The sequence below is a fragment of the Macrosteles quadrilineatus genome, unplaced genomic scaffold, assembly GCF_028750875.1.
Source record: "Macrosteles quadrilineatus isolate MER2022 unplaced genomic scaffold, UCM_ALF_1.0 Scaffold_9__3_contigs__length_116548681, whole genome shotgun sequence".
In the NCBI taxonomy this organism is placed as follows: domain Eukaryota; kingdom Metazoa; phylum Arthropoda; class Insecta; order Hemiptera; family Cicadellidae; genus Macrosteles; species Macrosteles quadrilineatus.
Window position 1 is genome coordinate 94882927 of NW_026542602.1, and position 20653 is coordinate 94903579.

General features: G+C 36.7%; 1 protein-coding gene across 1 annotated transcript; it reads left to right on the top strand.

The window, feature by feature from the left end:
• Positions 1-1267: 1267 nt before the first annotated feature.
• On the top strand, positions 1268-20385 carry LOC129002934 (oocyte zinc finger protein XlCOF6-like). The gene is made up of 14 exons (XM_054431066.1): positions 1268-1442; positions 7671-7784; positions 8406-8549; positions 9851-9997; positions 10589-10724; positions 10948-11061; positions 11321-11467; positions 12024-12153; positions 12396-12483; positions 12941-13083; positions 14104-14287; positions 14946-15217; positions 16877-17070; positions 19864-20385. Exons 1-14 carry the CDS (start codon positions 1362-1364, stop codon positions 20013-20015), a joined length of 2046 nt encoding a protein of 681 aa, XP_054287041.1. The 5' UTR covers positions 1268-1361; the 3' UTR covers positions 20016-20385.
• The last annotated feature ends 268 nt before the right edge of the window (positions 20386-20653 follow it).

Here is a 20653-nt window from a genome sequence, read left to right on the forward strand (position 1 = left end):
GGTTAGGTTATGACGGTTTAATTTTATAATTAAAACATTATGAAATTGAATTTGACCCATTTATAGATTTATTTTATGAACAGAAATATTTTTTCGGTTAAACCTTCATTTGAATTTTCATTGTTAGCAAGTCTGGTTAGTTTGGTTAGGTTATGTTAGTTTAATTTTATAATAAAAAAAATTATAAAATAGGATTTGAGGCATTTATAATTTTATTTTATGAACAGAACTATTTTTTCGATTAATAAACCTTCATTAGATTTTTTCATTGTCAGCACGTTTGGTTGGTTTGGTTAGGTTATGACGGTTTGTTACAAACCGCCATTTTATAATAAAAAAATATAAAATTGAATTTGAGGCATTTTTTATTCTATGAACAAAAATAATTTTTCAATTACTAAACCTTCGTTATAGTCAATCAGAAGCCTCTAAATGACACTGTTGGCAAAATTAATCCTGAAAAACAAATTGTGCGTGGCGGACCGTTTTTCGAGCCCTACTCAACCTCAGCGCGCATCCAGGGAGTTATTATACATAGATGATTATACATCGATGGGTCGGATCGGATCTCGGACCGGAGTGGAGTGGCAACCGTCACTCCACCCGCCACCGCCAGTGATCAGATCAGATCAGATCGAGATCACTGATCAGCACCAGAGCCCTGGATCAGCACTCGCCTCAGAAGCGGTGGGGCACACGGAAGATTTCTCAGGTGCCGTTTGACGTCACTAACTGCTGCGTCTGAAGAAACAATGTTATAATTTTCTATTATTAAATTAAACTGTCATAACCTAACCAAACTGACCAAACCTGCTGATAATGGAAAAATCGAATAAAGGTTTGTTTACTATCTAAAAAAATAGTTTTGTTCATAAAATAAAATTATAATTGCCTTAAATTCAATTTTATAATTTTTTAATTATAAAATTAAACTGTCATGACCTAACCAAACCAACCAAACTTGCTGATATGAAATTTTTGATAAAAGGTTAGTGCTGTCGGTGGGATTCGAACCCGAAACATTTGGATTATCAGCCCACAACGCTATCCTCTACACCACTGAGGCAGATGGCTCAAATCTGTATCGTTGCGGTATTGGTGTTCGTTCCCTCAAAGTGACGTCAGCAGTTAGTGACGTCTGACGTCAAACGGCACCTGAGAAATCTTCCGTGTGCCGTTTCGCCTCAGAAGCAGAAGCAGAAGATGCCCGATGTCGTCTTGTTGTGATGTTGATGTCATGTCGGCAGTGGGGTTAGGTACCTAATATAAACGTAAACAAAACAAACGCGAGATAAGAGGCTAAAGAGAGTTACAAATTACAAACAAACAACAAATCCTGATTGAGTTTAAGTGCTTCCGTGATGTCAACTGTAAATTTCCAGACTTCTTTCGCCAGCCTTGCCAGTGATGTGATTAATATATTCGAGAGAACGTTAGTTTTTGTAAGTATTGCGTTTCCTTGACCACCTAAGTTTTTAGGTTAGTAATAGTAAAAACAATTGTTTAAACATTTCTCAAAATTATATTTATATAACTTAAGTCTAGTGACTTAAAACATAAAATATATTTTTGAATTTGATGGTAAGTTAAGTATTAGGTAAAGACTTGTAGGCCTAGCCTCTAACAATCGGGGTTTAGTTCAATCCTTTTGCAAATAATTTAGGCCTTGACCTAGGCTAGGTCTTTTTCTCTCTTACTTGCAGAGCCACAAACTCGTTCGTTTATTCCCTATGAAGTTTTTTTTTACCCAATTACTAAACCTAATCTGGTCATACATTTTCGTGAATATCTCGCTTATTTGATGTTGGGTCAAATTATTGCATATATTCATGATGCTGCTTGTTATTCCGGTTAATTTAAGTAGGCCCAAGTCACCCACATTAGGTAAGTGGCTTTCACTCAAAATTTTGGCTGCACTATAGTAGGTATCTGTCCTAGGCCTAACTTACACCCATTCGAATGAATAAGTCGATTATTTCATTTGTTATACAAGTTATCAAGTTTGGTTAGTTAGGTTAACATAACCTAAGTGACCGTATGAAATAACTTAGGGAATCATTAGGCTATCAAATAATCTATTTAGGCTATCGATAATTTTCATTCGATTGACTAACTTATAGGACAGATACGGTACTTAAATGTAGCCCGTGTTTTTCATAAATAAGCTTTTTATAGTTTTTGGGGGTTTTCTGTTGTTTTGTTTTCCATGGGGTGATTAAGTATGCATTAAATAAGGTGACCATGGGAACCTATGTAATGTAGCCTAAGTTATCATTAGAAACGAGTGAAATTTGTTCTGATCATTGGAACCTATAAGCTAGTAATTTACATATCATTAGAAACTAAGTTAGATTTTTACTTGAAAACAATATAGCCTAACTAACTTAACTTAGTGCAAAAAAGATTTTCTGCTGTCACAAAAACTGAATAAACTACGATCGTTGGATCGTTTACATTTTAACATTTTATTACTGTATTGCCTCTTGTCTGCTTGTCTCTGTTGCCATTACTGTGTTAAGTGAATTGAATACTACCTAACACAAACATGAATGATTGAAAGGATCTTCTAGGGAAGAAGATGAAACCTAAGACGAGGCGACAAATATTAAGTTTATACAAAGGTGACAAAGCTGTAGAGGCATTTGTAAATGCCTTTATTAATACTCACAGTATGTTTTTGACGTTTTAGTGTAAACCATTATACTCATTTTTCGAATTTAAAATGTTTAACAATATTAATATTCAGTTAAAATATTGGTAACGATAACATTAATATAGGCCTAATCGACATTTTTAGCCATCGGTCGATGTTTTAAGGATCGATAGTATATCGGCAAAACGAGATGCAAGTGTAGTGTAGTGTAATTCTTCTATTGGCCGTAGTACGCGTTCACGTCGGTTGTGGAGCGAGAAATTATACTATATTTGAATAATAATAAGTAGTCAAACGCCTTCAAGAAAACTACCGTATGTGAATCGATTTGTAGTCACCATTTTATAAGAAAGTATTACTGGTACCTCATATCTAATATTGACCTATATTAATTATTTCAGGATTTAAATATAGAAAATACAAAATAAAATATAACCCTAGAATTCTTTTAAATGGGTTTATGGGGTGCTAAAAAGATAATCATGTTTTTACTAAAAAAATCGTGAAACCCAGATTTTGACTTTTTAAATTTTTTACCTAAATATAATATTATTAATTCATCAATAAATTTTATAAAACTTAGCATGCATGAAAATAAAGGATGACAAAATTTAACCCAGTTCAATTTTAAATTTTTGAGGGGCACCGATTTCACTTTTCAAATTCATGCAAATTTCGTGGGGAAACAACAATAGGAACAGTTTTTTTTCCTTATTGCAATGGAACAAGTTCAAATAAAAGTAAAACTAAAATGTAAATATAACGTGAAAATGGGTATCATATTTTAACTTTTTTACATTTTTCACGTTAGGCCTATTTTTACGTGAAAAAATATGATATTTTTCACTTTTTACATTTTCACTTTTTTTCACGTGAAAATAACGTTATTTTTACATTATGTGCTGACTGGGAACTGAACGTTGATTATTGTGAACGAATCAGTTCTTATTTAGACATGTGAGGTAGGTACCGGTAGGTTGGGTGTTATGTGGATTCGTGACTGTTAAGTGTTTTGTAGTTAGGTTAGATTAGGAAGGTAAAGTTTAGGTTATAATCGAGTTGTTGATTTATGTTAGGCCTATCTCCAGACTGTTTTTGCACTTTTTTGAAACCATGGATTAGCCAGTATGTTTAATCTATGACCAAACTTCTTTGATAAAATAAATAGCCTACATTAAGCACAAATTGACACTGTTCTAACCTAACTTAACCCAACCAAACTTCTCAAATCTGATGTAGCTTAAAATTAGATTTTATAAAACAAAAAAAAAAGGGGTAAGAAAGGTAGGCCGGGTAAATGCAGATCTAGGCTGTATTAAGGCCTTTGAAGGTAGATTACATTTTTTAAATTATTATTTGTTGTGTTTAAACTGCTATTAAAATACAGTAGTGCAAAAACACTTGATACTTACTTACTTGATACTTGTCTTCTTTATCTTTGACCGTGGTTACGGATTGATAGCGTCAAATTTTTAATACTATACAATAGAAACATATATTTACAACATAAATACTAGATACTAAGGCTGTGGCGGAAATTTCAACCCGGCATGAGAGGTTCCTCTAACAACTCTTGCACACTATAGAGGGGCCTTTGCAAGAGAGAATTGCTTACTGTGGCTTTAAAAGCTTTCATTTCTAAGTTCCTGACTCTTGCGGGCAGGGTGTTAAAAATCTTTATAGCAGAGTGCGGGTAGCTCTTTTGTGTTAGGCTTAGACGGCAGCGAGGCATGTCCAAGTCATGAGCTCTGCGTGTTCCGTGGTTGTGATGGCTACTTCTGCTATTAAAGCTGGTCAGGTTCTCTTTTAGCAGTAATAGGCTGTTCAGGACATACTGGCTAGCAACGGTGAGGATACCCAATTCTTTAAAAAGGGGTCGGCAGTGTTCTCTTGGGCCGGAGGATGTTATTACTCTCAAGGCTTTCTTTTGCAGCAACAGTATATCCTGGGCAGAAGGAGATTGGCCCCAGAGTACTATTCCATACAGTATATGGCTATGGAACAAGGAATGGTAGATGGTAATCAAGTAGTTTTTAGTGATAACCTCTCTAAGCTTCCTGAGAAGGTAGAGTACCGGTACTCTAGACAACTTGACGCAAACCTTGTCTGTGTGTATGTTCCAGCCTAACCTAGGGTCAATCCAGAATCCTAATAGCTTTACAGCCTCGTCCTGCTCAATCCTCGATCGCAGAGTGCAGATTAGGGATTGGGTTTTCGCCTCATTAATTTTGAAGCGGTTTGTTATGAACCAATCCTTAGCCATTTCCAGCAGGTTGTCTCCCTCTGCCCTCAATTGTTCAATGTTCTTCCCCCTATTGAACAAGGTGGTGTCGTCAGCAAACAATAAGGTTTGTCCATTTGGGTCCAGATCGTTGATCATTATGCTGAACAACAGGGGTCCGACCACCGATCCTTGAGGCACCCCGTGCGGGATAATCTGCACACTAGAAGATGTTCCATTTAAAGACACAAGCTGCTTTCGGTCTGCCAAGTAGCTACTTAAGGTGTTCAAAACTGTGCCTCCGATACCATACCTCTTAAGCTTGGCCAACAGTATGTCGTGTGATACTACATCGAAGGCCTTGCTCAGGTCGCAGAGCCTCAAAAGAACCGACTCGTTTTCCTCGAAAGCATCTGTAATGGCACTTACAAGATTCAAGAGAGCAGAAGATGTTGAGCGCCCACTCCTGAAACCATGCTGAGCATTTGAAAATAGTTGGTTGCTTTCAAAATATGCTGACAATTGCCTCTTCATTATGGTCTCCAGCACCTTGGAAAAGACTGGCAGGATAGAGATGGGTCTGTAATTTGCCGGGTCGGAAGGATCACCCTTCTTATAAATGGGAATAGTCCTGGCAATCTTAAGGCTATCCGGAAAAATTCCCTTAGTCAGACAGAGGTTTATAAGCTTTGTCAGTGGCAAGATTATCATATCAACTGTGCCCTTTAAAATAGAGCATGACAAACCATTGATGTCCTGACTGTCGGAGTCCCTAAAACCTTTCACTAACCCTAGGATATAGTTTTCACTCACCTCAGTCCAAGTTGTTAGTTTGTTATTTCCTGCGAGGTTTATTGGTACATCCACTGTCCCAGTCCCTCTTTGCTTCGGGGTAGGGAGGTTAGACACGATGTCATCCGCTACCTTAAAAAAAAAATCATTAAAAGTATCAGGGGACACTGTTACCTTGGGTGCAGGGGTGGATTTTCTGCACTCATTGACCAGCTCCCATGCTGCTTTGCAAGTGTTGGGAGCAGCAGCTATCTTATTAACATTGCTGGATTTTTTCGCTATCTTAACTCTAGAACTATAAAAACTTTTTATTCTCTTGTAAAGCAAGAAGTACCTCTCTTTAGAGTTAGAGTCTAGGGCAAGTTTGTAGTGGTCATGAGCAAAGGTCATAACGGATCGCAGTCTTTTCAGATCAGGGGTGTACCAGGATTTGTCCCTTATCACAGGTTTTACTGTATTTGACTTACATTTGAATGACTTAATAGGATAGACTATATCAAATTTTTCCTGAAACAGTGTAGAGAAGTAATGGAAACCTGAGATTGGATCTGACACTGACTTAAAGCTGTCCCAATTTACGTTTGAAAGTTCGTTTCTAAGCAAAGGCAAATTATCTTTATCTACAGATCTCTTATGTACTACGTAGCTATCAGAAACACTATTGGATGTTACCTGGTCTGTCTTTACCTTAAGGATTACTGCACAGTCAAGGTCCGCCACCGCCGATTCAGTCACCTTCACATCATAGTCCCAGGTATTGAAGTTCGTAGCTGTCACATCCAGACAAGCTGAAGCTCGTGTGGGAAGCCTTGTTGTGATGTAGAGCCCGTAGCAGATTTACAAAAATTGTCTCCTCTCTGGAAGTACGCTCGAGATGCACGTTGAAGTCACCACTGATCACTAGTTTTTTATGTCCAAGCCCACTGAGGAAGTCCAAACAGAGTTCAAGCTGAAGTAGAAAGTTGTCAAAAGCCCCGTCTGGGGACCTGTATATGCACACTAAAATTGTGGAGATGTCAATAATCTCAACCGCAGTTGCTTCAAAAATTAATTCAACACAAAAGGCCTCTAGGTTGATTTCTTTGTATTTGTACGAGGGAGCTGCATATATAGCAACACCACCATTTTTACGATTAGTGCGGCAAAAAATATTTGCTAACTTGAGTTTAGCCAAGCTGTGGTAGAATTCACTTTCCTCACTGTTGAGCCAGTGTTCGGTCAAACATAGAAAGTCACAATCTGATTCGTCAACAAACAACGAGGCTAAAGTAAACTTTGTCCTTAAACATTGCACATTGAGATTAGCAAATGTCACTGATATTGGCTTCAACTGAGGGGGTACCTTATTCTTATTTACATTATTTACATAGGACCTAGTTACATTTTCATGCAGGCCAAGGCCTAGATCTAGGCTAGTCAGCTTTTTATTTAGTTCATCACCTAGTCCCAGCTCCCCAGTGCAGGTAGGCCTACTTACGTTTATGGTGACTTGGTTCTGCGAAATGTTTGTCCTAAAAAAGAAGCATTCTTAGGCCTAGAACCTCGTATCGATGGAATGAATGACCTCACTAGTACACCACAGTCTGGAGGTAAGTTAACATTAATCAACAACTCGATTCATTTTCAACTAAACTTTACCTTCCTAATCTCTAATCCATCAGATATATTAGTACAACAAATCCTTGGCACGAGTTGCGAATGATTTGACTTGAGCTGGCTTGAGTCCATGTTTAACTCGGACAAAAAAATCACTTATTTTCTGAGCCAGGTAATGGCCGAGCTATCCAGACTGCCGGGTTATTGAGTGCGGAGTTTGCAAAATTCTACAGTATTTCCTAAAAAATGTAGGCTAGTGCCTTTAGGCTTTAGCAAAAGAGGCACTGTTTAACTATTTTGTGAGGGATTGATCATGATCCCTGACATGTACTTTAGGACTAGGCCTATTCCTAAATGGTTTCTTTACTAATAAATCAAGGAAGCCTAAGGAAAACCTTTCTTTCTCAGTTTCAGAATATCGGTGTGCTTCAGACGTTTACTTTCAACTATTCAGACATCCTCTTCAACCCCTCTGCAGAAAAGTATCTTGAGAATTTCATTACTCTGTTGCAAGAAATAAAGGTAGGTTATCATACTGATGTACATTTAGGCCACCTTCGCATTAGGTCACAGCCACCCTGTAGCAGCCACCCGTCAGCCACTAGATCTGTAAAATTTCATTGAGTCTTATGGAGCCCTTAACACTAGCGGGTCTCAGCGACCCCGTTGCTAAAGAACTGCTTCGCTGGTAGGTGGCTGCCACCGTGCTTTTTCTGCGACTCAACTTGTAGCAGGCCATTGTAGGCTAATATAGGCTACCATACCTAGCCATTTACATTAGGTGGCTGCGACCTAGCTCTCGGCGATGCGTGCCAGCTTGTTTTGTCGTCTTGACTGATACTTACTTACTTGATACTTGTTGTCTTAATCCTTGACCGAAGTATCATAAAGCAAACAAAGAACAAAATCTAGGTCTGACAACATTTATTTGAAGGAGATGATCAGTTTTAAAGGCCGGGGGATTGTTTTAAATCAATGCAATCAGATGAAAAAAAATCCAATTTCACCGCCTAAAATGTGTGTAGCCTTAAAAACCTAATTTAACTTATCTAATGTGCTATGACGGTGCAACTTCAATCAAAGCCCCTATTGGTTGTTTCAAACTTTTGTGTAATTGGTCTCTGAAAAGAATTTTCCTTTCAGAATGTACTTGATAAGCTGCAGCTACTATCTGAACAGTCAAAGTCCACCCAACTTACAACACATCCGAGCGATGCTACCAACAACACCCATCAAATGGTTCCTAGTGACCTCATATCAGCGTCACACTTCATTCACACATCTGAGGTAATACTAAGATGCCCAAGACCAAGGCTGTATAAGGCCAGATGCTAGGGGCCTCAAAAGAATTTTTTCTATTGAAAATTGCATTTCACACATCTGTCTGGTAGGGGCTTAAAATATTGAGTAGAGCTTTTATCTTTGTGGTTGCCAAAACCGTCTGCGAAGATTGCACAATTGAGAATCACGATATTACTGCGATCCCAGGTGACGATGATGGAGTCTCAGCAACTTAAAAAGATGATCACAATTCCTCTATGACCATAAGTAAGGAACGTTCATGATGTTGCCGCGGTTGTGAAAGACGAAAATGATCCCTCTGCAAATGCGGAAGATGTTCAAGATTTCGCCGCGAACAGGGGAGACGGTAATTATGTCACAACTAATCAACAATCAAACAATCGCAAAAGATATTTACTATTTAGTCGCGACCATGGGAGACAAAAATGATATCCTTAACAAACATTCCGTAAACACAGGAAATGTTCGATGTGACCTCAGCAGACGTAGAAGATCGCAAAAATATTCACTATTTTTCTGTCAACATAAGAGACATTCACGATTACTCCGTGGCTGCAGAAAAAACTCACTATTTCCTTGTGACTGAGGACAATGACATTAACTTTCTATTAAGTTTTGTGTTCCTAATTTCTTTTCACCACGTTAATTCTGATTATAGTATAATTAATATTTTTTTTAATCAATACTTTCCAAAGTACCTAACTTGATTTTGACTCTATCTTACTTTAGCCTGAGACCCAACTAGGTCTATTTGCGGATCGGATTTTTTAAGACAAAGGGTCAAGTTCATCGCGTTGGGGCAATGCTAGGTGTATTTCTAGCCTCGCAAGCCCCAATGAAAGAGGAATCAGAATAGGCTCTCTTGTGTGAGCCATCAGTGTATCATAGAGTTTAAATACGGCCCTGCCTCTGACCCATAGTTAATGTAAGAGCATGAATGAATACAACAACAATTACAGTTATTTAACCATTTTACTTATACAATTAAAATGTCAAGTGGTGCCCTAATGGCCTGATCTTTTAGAAACATTCCCTTGTAAGAAGTACAGTGAGTAACAGTCATGTCTATAGTTATTCCTTATTTTATAAAGAATTATGTTTTGTTCAATAGAAATTATTTAATTTAGGACAATGGGTATAGCCTAAATGAATGGTGTACATAAAGGTATTTATTCTTCATCTTAGTTCTGTTTTCAAACTTTATCATTCTTAGACTGCACAAAAAATAATTTCTGAGTCAATCAAATGTTGTATATGGTTTAATTTCCATACAACTTGTTATTTAGATTTTTGTATCCGAGCCACTAACAGTCAGTCATGATGTACTTGGAGGTTTCATGGCTCCCACTGGGTTGATGAACAACCACTACCTCGCTTCGGAGATTGTTATTGAGCCTACTGCGGAACCACCTTGGACCCCTGCAGCAGAGAAGGTTAGTGTTGCAGTCTACAATTCTTTAAAATAGTGACACACTCTTTCAAGCATATTCTAAACTGATAATAAAGCCATGATGAGTGTAGAATGGGGTGAGTTGATCTGTGAGTTGATCTGTGTGTTTTTGTTCTGGGCTAAGATAAGTTTTTTTAGCCATGATTATTTTATTTACTAAAAGGCCAATGATCAAAGATCCTGAGCCTGGTCTCCAACCATTATAAATCTGCTGAATCTTCAACCTTCCGATTACTTGTCAAACAAATAACCACTCAGCTACTGACTTGTAAAGAAAGGTAAGACTTTGTTATGTCATCAAAGGGCACCCAATAAAGTATTGAAATTTCTTCTGCCATTTTAAGGAAACTAACCATAACAAATTTGTATGAATAATAGTTCTCGTCTGTATTCCTGTTTTCCTCTGTTTAGTTTTTATCATGCTCAACCTTCATCAAATACTTGTGATTTTGACTCTACCGTCCAGAAGGAACAGTTTCGAGAGTTAGACTTTTCTCTGTAACAACAGGACCAATTTTTCTGTGAATATTTTCTTTTGAACTGTCCGATAGTAATAATTGGCTTTTGAATCTAGGATGATGACCAAGAAGTAGAGAAATCAGAGGCAGACAAACCAACAACAGTAGCCAAAGACAAGTTTCAGTGCTCTATTTGTAACAAGGTTCTCAGCTCAAAGGGTAGCCTGACAAATCACCAAGCCACCCATTCAGGTAAACACGTCATGTCAGCCAAATCGTTAATAATTGCCTTGATTAATGAAATAAACTTCCCAAAAGAATACCTAATATACTCTACTTCAGCAAAGTGCCTTAGATATAGTGAAATAATGACTGGAATTTAGTCCATCTTAAATTTGTTAGGCCTATACTATTTCAAGATCAAAGTACTGTATGTTAGACTGTGTTCTTTCTCTAATTATTTGTTATGTTTCAGGACAGAAGTGTTTCTGTTGTGAACACTGCGGCAAATTGTTCACCACAAGCCCAAACCTCGCAGCTCATGTGACAAGACAACATAACCTCAACACAGAATCAGCTCACTCTTGCAGTATGTAGATATTTCTTGTTATGTCTATGTCTTGACTCATTTACTGTTGTAAACTTGTCCGAAAGTCCCTTAAAAATCTTGACTTAAAAATCAGTGTTTTGGTATTTTGTTTTCAGTTGTATTTTAATATGTTTTTAAAAGGTTATGTCCATATTACCTTATATTTTACAAACATTGTAAATCCTTGAGTTTTTAATCAAATCTTTTTCAAGATATAAAAGTTACCGGTGCAGTTTGATATTCAGTTTTTGTCCCTCAGAAGAGTGTGGGAAGCTGTTTGTCCGCAAGTCAGCCCTAGACACCCACCTCAAGTGTCACCTCGGAGTTAAACCATTCGCTTGCAGCTACTGCAGCAAAACATTCACACAGAAAGTGACCAGGGACACTCACCAGCTCACACATACTCGTAAGTTTCAACTTATTGACTTTATTTCATGATTATCGAGTACCTAATTTTACACCTAATTTTCTGATTGGTGTTCGATGACGTTTGAATTGATTGGTCCCTGTGGGCCTCAAGAAGGTATGTTGAATAGAAAAAAAAAACGACATTTGCTAATACACAAGAATAAATATCAGCCTACTGATTATTGTTTTGTGGTAGTGGTATGCAACATCATTGCCTTCCTGTAAAGCTATGGATACCGCGACTATGCACCAACTCTATTTAGTGTCTGAGAATTAAGTTTAGTGACCTGGCCAAGATTTACATTCAACAAAATAGAGTGTGACTTAAAATCGTGGGTGCTGTGAGAATCAGACCAAATTCCTAGTGGCATTAATGTAATTAAGTAAATACAATTGAAATTCCTTGCAGTTTTGTATAGTTAGGCGCTCCAAACAAATGTCCTTACCTCATATAAAAACTATGATTTTTACAGGTTTTCGCAGCACTTTATAATAAAACTTTAGAAATCAAAGACTATGATTTAAATATCTGAGAGCAACCATGATTGTTGCAGGTGATTACAAGTTTTGCTGTGATTTGTGTGACAAAAGGTTCCCAACCCAAGCCAAGCTGACTTTCCACCGTAAAACCCATGGGGAACCTCAGCACACTTGTCATCTGTGTGATAAGAAGTTTACCACCAGGTAACATACATCTCATTACTGTAACTTGTATTTGTGTGCATGTAATTTCATAGCGACAAGCTAATAATGGAAGCCAGCACAGTATTAGATATTGTAGGTGCATTATTTGACTTTGATCCCAATGTAAAATTCATTTTAATTGTAGTGTTTAAGTACTTGAAACTAGAAGCAATGCCAGCCTACATTGATTAATGCTCTATGATACTGATAGTGTATTAAATATCTTTTCTGTGAACTTGCAGACAGTATCTGAACGCTCACTACCGCACTCACAACGTCACTCGGCCTGCTGAGACTGCTCAATGTCGGCTGGATACAGTCCTTCAACAGGTCAGTGATGTACAGTTACAGTTACAATCGATAGATATCGAGTCCGTAAAAGTATGTATGTGGTGAATGGAAGCAGAGAATATCATATCACACCATTACATTTAACAGCGTGTAACTGCTAAATTTAATGGTCAGATATAATATTCCCTTTAGCTATAATTGATATGATCATATAAATATGACTTGTTTATTTAATCATTTAAAAAGTATTCTGTTGGTAAACAATAACTTACTAGTCTAGTAATTTGGACAGGCTCTATTAATATCTTAGTTCTGAAGCCATATTAAATCAAAATCAATATTACTCTGCTAGTATTTGTAATATGTGTAATAGTAGCGGTGGCAGTATTTGGTATATCAGTTTTTTGTAAGGCTTTTGTTCAGACATCGACCAATGACTCATTTTGTGCAGCACAGGATTATTGAGTAGCCTATTACTCTGTTATTTTGGTTACAGGTTCCAGAGAGTTCAAGTTTTAGTTGTAAGCAGTGTGGAAGATCATTTCCAAGTCAACACCTGCTTACGCTTCACTCACAGAAACACAACCCTTTGTCTGCTCGCTACCGCTACCTGGAGAAGAGGAAGATGGCTCCCAGACAGTAAGTCACCTTAGAGCTAGAATTAATAAAGAAAAAGCGTAATAAGTTTATCTAATACACACTTGAGCAAATTTGAAATTAAGTTTCGAGTACATTTATTATGTCCCATCAATTAATGTTCATTAAAAGGCAAAAAAAAACCCCTTGCACTCCTTAGTTTTAATCTCTGACATTGATGGAGATTGAAGAATAAATCACAGGTGATCCCAACCCACAGGTGGTACAGGTGGTCGTTGACATCCAAAAATATTATAAACATAGTATTATTTTTATTTACCTAACTAATGGGGGGAAAATATCAAATTCTTGTTATGGTTAAACTTGAAATAACTCATTCAGCTGTTTACTGTAAGATGTGTCAGAAAATATCAGTAGTGAAAGCATTTGTTTCTACCTCTGTACTTTTGGTCAATTAGTGATGGATTAGTTTGGATTTAAACAACACCATTATACCTGGGTGCAACTTTTAAGGCAAAGATGAGTAAAGGATGAATATTTAAAGAATTAGATTAAATCTTTGTTACAGACATGGATCAGCATTTTATTTTTATTTTTTTATCCAGGACAATTTAGTAAACGCCTAACCACCAAAAACAGCTGGTCCAGTTTCCAACCTTCAAAAGCATCTGACTTTTCTTAAGATCGCACCAGTAAACTTTCTGATTACTAGGCATGTACTAAATGATGTGTTATAAAGTAAAAGAAGTGTTTATATTATTTTTATGTGTCAAAAAGTCGAAGTTTTATTTTAATTAATAGTATATACGGTAGTTTTATTTTAATTAATAGTATATACGGTACCGGTAGGCCTAGTGATTGAAGGAACCAAAAACCGCAGCAAAACATTGAGATTTAAATAGAGGTCAACAAGGTAAAAGGACAGACCATAGGAAGAAAGGAGACAATCTCAGTCTTGGAATGAATAGCGGTGAGTTTAGTTAGACATAGTACTTTTCTGTCTTTCTGTGTACTGTTCCGTTCGGTACCAAGTCTCAGTTACTTTATGATGTATTGTAACAGGAAACACTCTTGTGAGTTGTGTGGGAAGGAGTTTCTACTGAAGGCTAGTTTGTCACATCACCACAGACAGCAGCACGCTACAGGGCTGAGTGAGAGACAGAAGAGACCGTTCTCCTGTCATCTGTGTCACAAGACGTTCACACTGCGGGCCAAGGCTCGTCTACACATGCAGACACACACTCAGGTCAGCATCAGCAATCAACTTCAACATGTGTTGTTAAGTGTAGTTGAATCTAATAAAATTTAAACCAAGGCTAAGAAGGTTGATAAATCAACAAAATGAATCTATTATCTTGCTCATTTCCCTGTTGACCATAAAATATTCTTCTTTAAATATGATCTTAAAAAAGCAATGGCGATTTAAAAATTATGTGGTAATGCTTTTTCCTTTCACAACCCAGCCAGGATCAAGAAGACAAATTAATCTTCTCACTGGTACATTAGTGTGTCTAGATACATTAGAAACAGTTTTTTTTATGCTAGAGCCATTTGATACAAAAAGAAAATGTACAGGTTATATTATAAAACCTTTTTGGTCAAAATGTGATGAATTAATTTAAATTACTACTTTGCTATTAAGTTTAGGATAGGGCCCTATAACATAATTTTACTTGGTAAAATATTTTGGAAGGACAAATTGAAATTATCCAAAACTTTAATCGCAGATGCTGAAAAGATTTATCAACTTCAAAATAAACAACTGTATTATTATCAAATTGGCTAATATATGTCATTTTGATACAGCAATTGCAGACCTAAACCGAATAAGCATAAAGTTTGTTCTAACCTGAATCATACACTACCATCAGCATGGCTGTTACTTATCTTACACTGTGCTTCAGCAAGCACACCACATGTGCACGGTGTGTGGACAACAGTTTCTGCGCAAGGACTCCCTGCGCCGCCACATGGCTTTACACGGTGCAGACGCTGGTGACACAGGTGACGGGCCCTACACTTGCCAGGTGTGTGGTCTGGTCAGTGCCACCAAGGCGATTCTCAAGTTCCACATGAAGACTCATGCTGCTCACTACAAGTGCGGCCGGTGCCACAAGTCCTTCCGCAGCAAAACGGCACTGTCTTATCATACACAGAACCATGACGGGAACTTCAAGTAAGTGATGCATGATAGACTTGCATTAGTGAAGAACTGTTGCCATGTTTGCAGCCAAAAGCAATCGTCATCATTATCTTAATCTGCTAGCACACTCCGCATTATTTAACGTCCACTTAACCCTTTCAATGTGGTTTGACTACCTAGTAAATTGTGGAATCTCAAGGGTCTCCGCTGGAGCTTTCACACCTACAACAGCGCTAGTGTCACATTCAGGCTTTAGTTCCCATCTCATTGACAATGACATGGGGGTAGATTCTACTAACTTGTTTCTGTTGCACTGATGAGTGTAACCTCAGAGAAATAAGATACAGAGGATACATTCAAAGGTACACTTAAGTGGTGTCTAGTACCAGTCGCTGATGTCTAGAACAAATTATATTCATCTTCCCCTCCCCCTCTCCTTTCACCCTGGCCTTTACATACTACAGTGCTCACGCTGAAGGAAGACCTTGTGCGCTACAACTGCTGTACAACAACACTATGTGGCCATCGTCATTCAGGCTCTTCCTCGCTCATTACAAGTACATTACCGCCCCAACATACCAGAGCTAAAAGCGCACGGTTGTCCCATAAGCTTGTGTATGTACCTTACTTCTCTGTGGTGTAACTCTAAGGTTATTTTAGCTGCAAGAGATTGATGCCCATACTTGTGTAATCCATATTAACCTTATTAAGTGTGGCAAAGCCGGTGGCGTTGTTATTGTTTTCAAGATAAGCTTACAATTCCAACAAGCATACAACCTCATTGAATGAGAACTTTGAAGGTTCTTCAATAATTATTTTGAATCATTTAACTGGAGAGTCCTTTTTATATTTGCCCTACTTTTTCCATATGTTGAACCAACATGATATTAACAGGTAGTGGATAGCTTACTACACAATAAGGATGTGTCGAATTTGAATCTCAAATCCATCGAATCCTAATAAAAGATTCAAAAGAAATAAGAGAATCAAAAAAAAAAAAAATTTTATAATAGAATTATATGGCATATACTGTGACATTATATAACCATAAAGGCTATTGATGTCGTAATATACACTATACTGTGGACATTGCCTAACCATAGAGATTATTGACTAATATACAGTATTACAGTGACATTGACTAACCATAGAGGTTATTGTTGCTTAATAGTTAATATACATACAGTACTGTGACATTTCCATTTCATGAACAGACTTAGACTATACTATCGATCAAAGAATTTAAAATGAACAAGTGTACCTACAACAACCATAAATAACCAATAATGAATATTTGCCGTCCAAATAAAGTATACCGACCGATCGTTTCATTTAGATAAATAGGTTAAAAGATGTAACCGATTAGTCCTCTGTTATTTTTGCCATGTGTCAAAAGAAATTACGTAACTTGGGTCTCATTGTAAAGAGTAGTCATTTATGGTTAGTGTAATATTTATTTTTAAATGGTTCCTATTCCATTCTTGCTTTTTTAATCACCATAAGCCCAATTATTTTTGGAACTCGATATTCAAGATTCAATATTTTTAGGATTTGAATTCGAGATTCAAAATACCTGGATTCTACACAATGATGAACCGTAATAATAAACCATAATAATGTCAATACTCGTCTTGGTCTTAATACACACCGTGATGTGTCAGCATTGTATCTAATCTAATATTTTGATTACAGACACCAATGTACAATCTGTGGCAAACAGTTTGTCCGTAACACACATCTCAAAGGACACATGGCCGCTCACTCTACGGAGAGACCACACAAATGTGAGATATGTGGCAAGACTTTCAAAGACACTAAACACTATAGAGAACACATCAGACGAGTGCGGCACGACAAACTACCACCGCCACCTCAAATGCCACCCGGTAAGAATCTTATCTTACTAATATTATAAATGTGAAAGTTTGTGTGTTTGTTTGAAGTTCAATCACGCATAAACCACTGGACGGATTGGACATGATGGTAGCTCACATTCCCGATTAACATATAGGCATATTCTTATCTCAAAAATCTTTTTGGGCTCCGCCCCAGTGGCTCTGTAGTTCCTCATCTTAACCTTATGAGTATTCATATTTAAAGGAAATTGAAGAATTTAGTCAGCTGTTTCAACTAAGAAAGTTGGTTCTGACATACAAAATCATTAAAAAGTTATAAGATTTACCAACAGGGTGCAGCGCTATAATTTTTTTTCCATTTATGTAAACAGCTAATTTGAAATAAGCAGCAACAAAAAACTTTGATACGCAATGAGAACTGTCAAAGTAGGATTGTTTACAATTTTGTTTATGTTTTCAATGTCATGAAAAATTTGTTATGTTTTGTGAATTCGTAATAATTTATTTTTCTTTATTGTTTAGGTGAAGTGGTAGAACATTATGGCTATGGTAGATGTGTATACCATTAGTATACCGTCAGTTTAAAGAAGCAAATTTTATCAAACTTTGTCCTCCCCCATTGCAAACGCAAAGCTTGAGTACAGTCCAACCTCGGTATAACGAATCTGAAGGGACCGAACTGAATATTCGTTATACCAAGGACTTCGTTAAAACGGGGTTCGTTATATTGAGGTTAGGTTTGCAGGAATTTAGCTAAGTCGAGGTTCAGAACCAGCGTCGGTCAATGTAGGTTGGGATTTGACCTCAACACAATTAAAGTAGCATAGGCTAAAATACTTTACAGTACAGTGTTAACATTGTAAAGTAGAACCACAATTAATTAATTATCTGGGGTAATAAAGGGAAGGGATCTTTAATATTGCACAATCATGACATTTCTAGTCATTGACCTTGGTACAGGTTACAAACTGTACGTTTAAAACCACAGCTTAATCTAACCCTCCTAAAACCTAGCCAAACACTGTATTGTGTAGTCATAAACCACGTAAAGAACAAAACAAAACAGTAGAGAGTTTTGTAAGCTACTGCTCGTGATAGGCCGGTAGGCTACTTACAGTACAGTACCTACTGATTTATCACAACAGAGGAATCTCAATAACAATCATCAACTATAGCATTGGTATTGCTAGTTGCTAGTTGAAACAAATCGTATTGAAAATAATAAATTATTAGATAAGTCATTATAAAAGTGTATAATCATAGCCAACTTAAAGATAACAAAAACGCTCATAAAAGGAATGTTAAGATAACGATGTTGCTATTCTTTCTCTTTGCTTTTGTTTTTATATTCTTTCTTAGGCTTCTCTTTATCCAAAAAATGTACAAGTCACCATAGTTAGGCACTTATCGCCCAATCACAGCTTACTAAAAATTACGTCGTCATCAGTCCTCTCCTCAGTGAATGAAATCAAATCAGTCCTCAGTACTGTACATATGTCACAGTCACATAGCGTGCAGTGACAGCAGCAGCAGACAAAGATGTGTAAAATGGAAAACGGGGCAGACGAATGTTAGCACAAGCGATGACGTCACCTTTCAATTTCATTTGATAAAGAAACAGATTTTCCACCATAAACGATAATGGGGTGGGGGGTTTGTTATATCGAGGGAATGACGTAGACAATTCGTTAAGTAGAGGTTAAATTCGCTATGTAGAGGTTCTGACAATGACAAAAATTTGTTATATTGAGGTGTCTTATTTTAGCCAAAATCACGAAAAATTTGTTAAATCAAGGTCGTTGTTATGTATAGGTAAAATACACATTGTGTCCTATGGAGGGTTCTAGGGGATTTAAAAAAATTTGTTATATCAAGGAATTTGTTATATCGAGGTTCGTTATATCAAGGTTAGACTGTATAACTGCAATAAGTATTTTAAACTTATATGCAACCCCGTACAAAGGACGGGTACTCTGCTAGTTAGATTATATTTTCTTTTCATAAATATTGTAGTACAATATTTAAAGAAACTATTGTATTTGTCAACGTTTACGACTTTGAGTTTTGAATGGGAAGGTACGTTTTGGGTCCTCCAAAAACCCATATAAGTGGTTTTCTAAGTGATGTATGTTTGTTTGTGTCTGTGTATGTGTACATTATACTGAAATACAGACTACACCTGTGGATTTTAATGAAATTTGGTATGTGAGTACTAAACCATAGTATCTTTAGGCATTTTTTTTTTAAATTTTGATTTTTGATTGTGATGTCCCCATAAAACCCATAAAATAACTGAAAAAACAATTTTCACAAAAATGGTCCTAATGAATTTGGTCAAAATGAAGTATGTTATAGCATAACCTCCACAATAAAAATTTTACCGTTCTAAAATTAACGCAATGTTTGTCATGAGCGTGAGTAACTATAGGAAACCCTATATTTCCCTTTATTACCCCCTATATCCCTTTATTACAGGAATTGGTGAAAGGAGGCGTCTACACAAAATATACTTAATTTTGACACATCACTTTTAAAAATCCGTCCATTATTAATGGAGGAGTTGTGTTTTGTAGAAATCTCCTTCACGTATTGTATTTGTATATAGGGATACACATTTTTAATTTATAGTTTTTTACCTATAAGTGTGTATATGAAAGTAGTAGTATGTTCAATTTTAATGACAAACCAATAGGCTGATGTTACCATGTGTCAGTTTCCTGATACAGTTTATTTTAAATAGAGGCTACTTTAAATATTTGTGTCGTTAAAAACGACTTTATGTATTTTTTCCGCCCAACAAACAAATATGTTTGCTTTTTTCAGAAGACCAGCTGTCTGTCAATCAGATGTCTGCAACTCAGATGACCAATGAGTTAACAGCTGGACAATTGGCGATTCATACTCTATTGGCAGGAGATGATGCTACCTATGGACAAACCTATGACCAATTTCAAGCTTGTGTACAGCTGCAGTAAATGACAAACCTACAATCAGTTCAAGCTTGTATAACATCTTCAGTAAGGACAAATCTACAATCAGTTCAAGCTTGTATAACAGCTTCAGTAAGGACAAACCTACGATAAGTTCAAGATTTTATAACAGCTTCAGTAAGGACAAACCCACGATCAGTTCAAGCTTGAAATGAAAGCAAACCTGCTACTCGTCCAATTCCCAACAGGTTTTGATCGATCAAGAAAGAGATAAAAACATGACAGCTAATCTGATGTCATGTTTAAATGTTTGCTCCTCTCAAAAAAAAAAAAAAAAAAACTGTTCTCTCTATTAATCTTTGTAACATCAAAACAAAATGTTTTTAAATATATCAGAGAACACTATGCCACAGAATTAAGGTTGTTATGTTACTTAATCAACCCTATGATGCCTATCTTACAATGTTCAATAAAGTTATGAAAAAACTAAACTGTACTGTTGGCAAATTTCGTTCAAGAGCATAACTATTAGTGAATGGAGATAAAACAAGAATAGTATTTTGGTAAAAAACATTATGGGTCGGTTCCAGAGAGAGCAGTTCGAAGATGAGACTTTCTCTGGAAGACCAAAACCCCACCACCACCTAACTAGCGTCTCTCTGGTCTTGGACAGAAACCGATGA

What these genes read in the sequence shown, in the direction of transcription:
- LOC129002934 (XM_054431066.1), top strand. Translation starts at nt 1,362, where the DNA reads ATGTCAACTGTAAATTTCCAGACTTCTTTCGCCAGCCTTGCCAGTGAT. An exon ending in TCGAGAGAACGTTAGTTTTT is followed by an intron (nt 1,443 to 7,670) that starts GTAAGTATTGCG and finishes TTTCTTTCTCAG; the next exon opens with TTTCAGAATATCGGTGTGCT. An exon ending in GGACCCCTGCAGCAGAGAAG is followed by an intron (nt 9,998 to 10,588) that starts GTTAGTGTTGCA and finishes TTTTGAATCTAG; the next exon opens with GATGATGACCAAGAAGTAGA.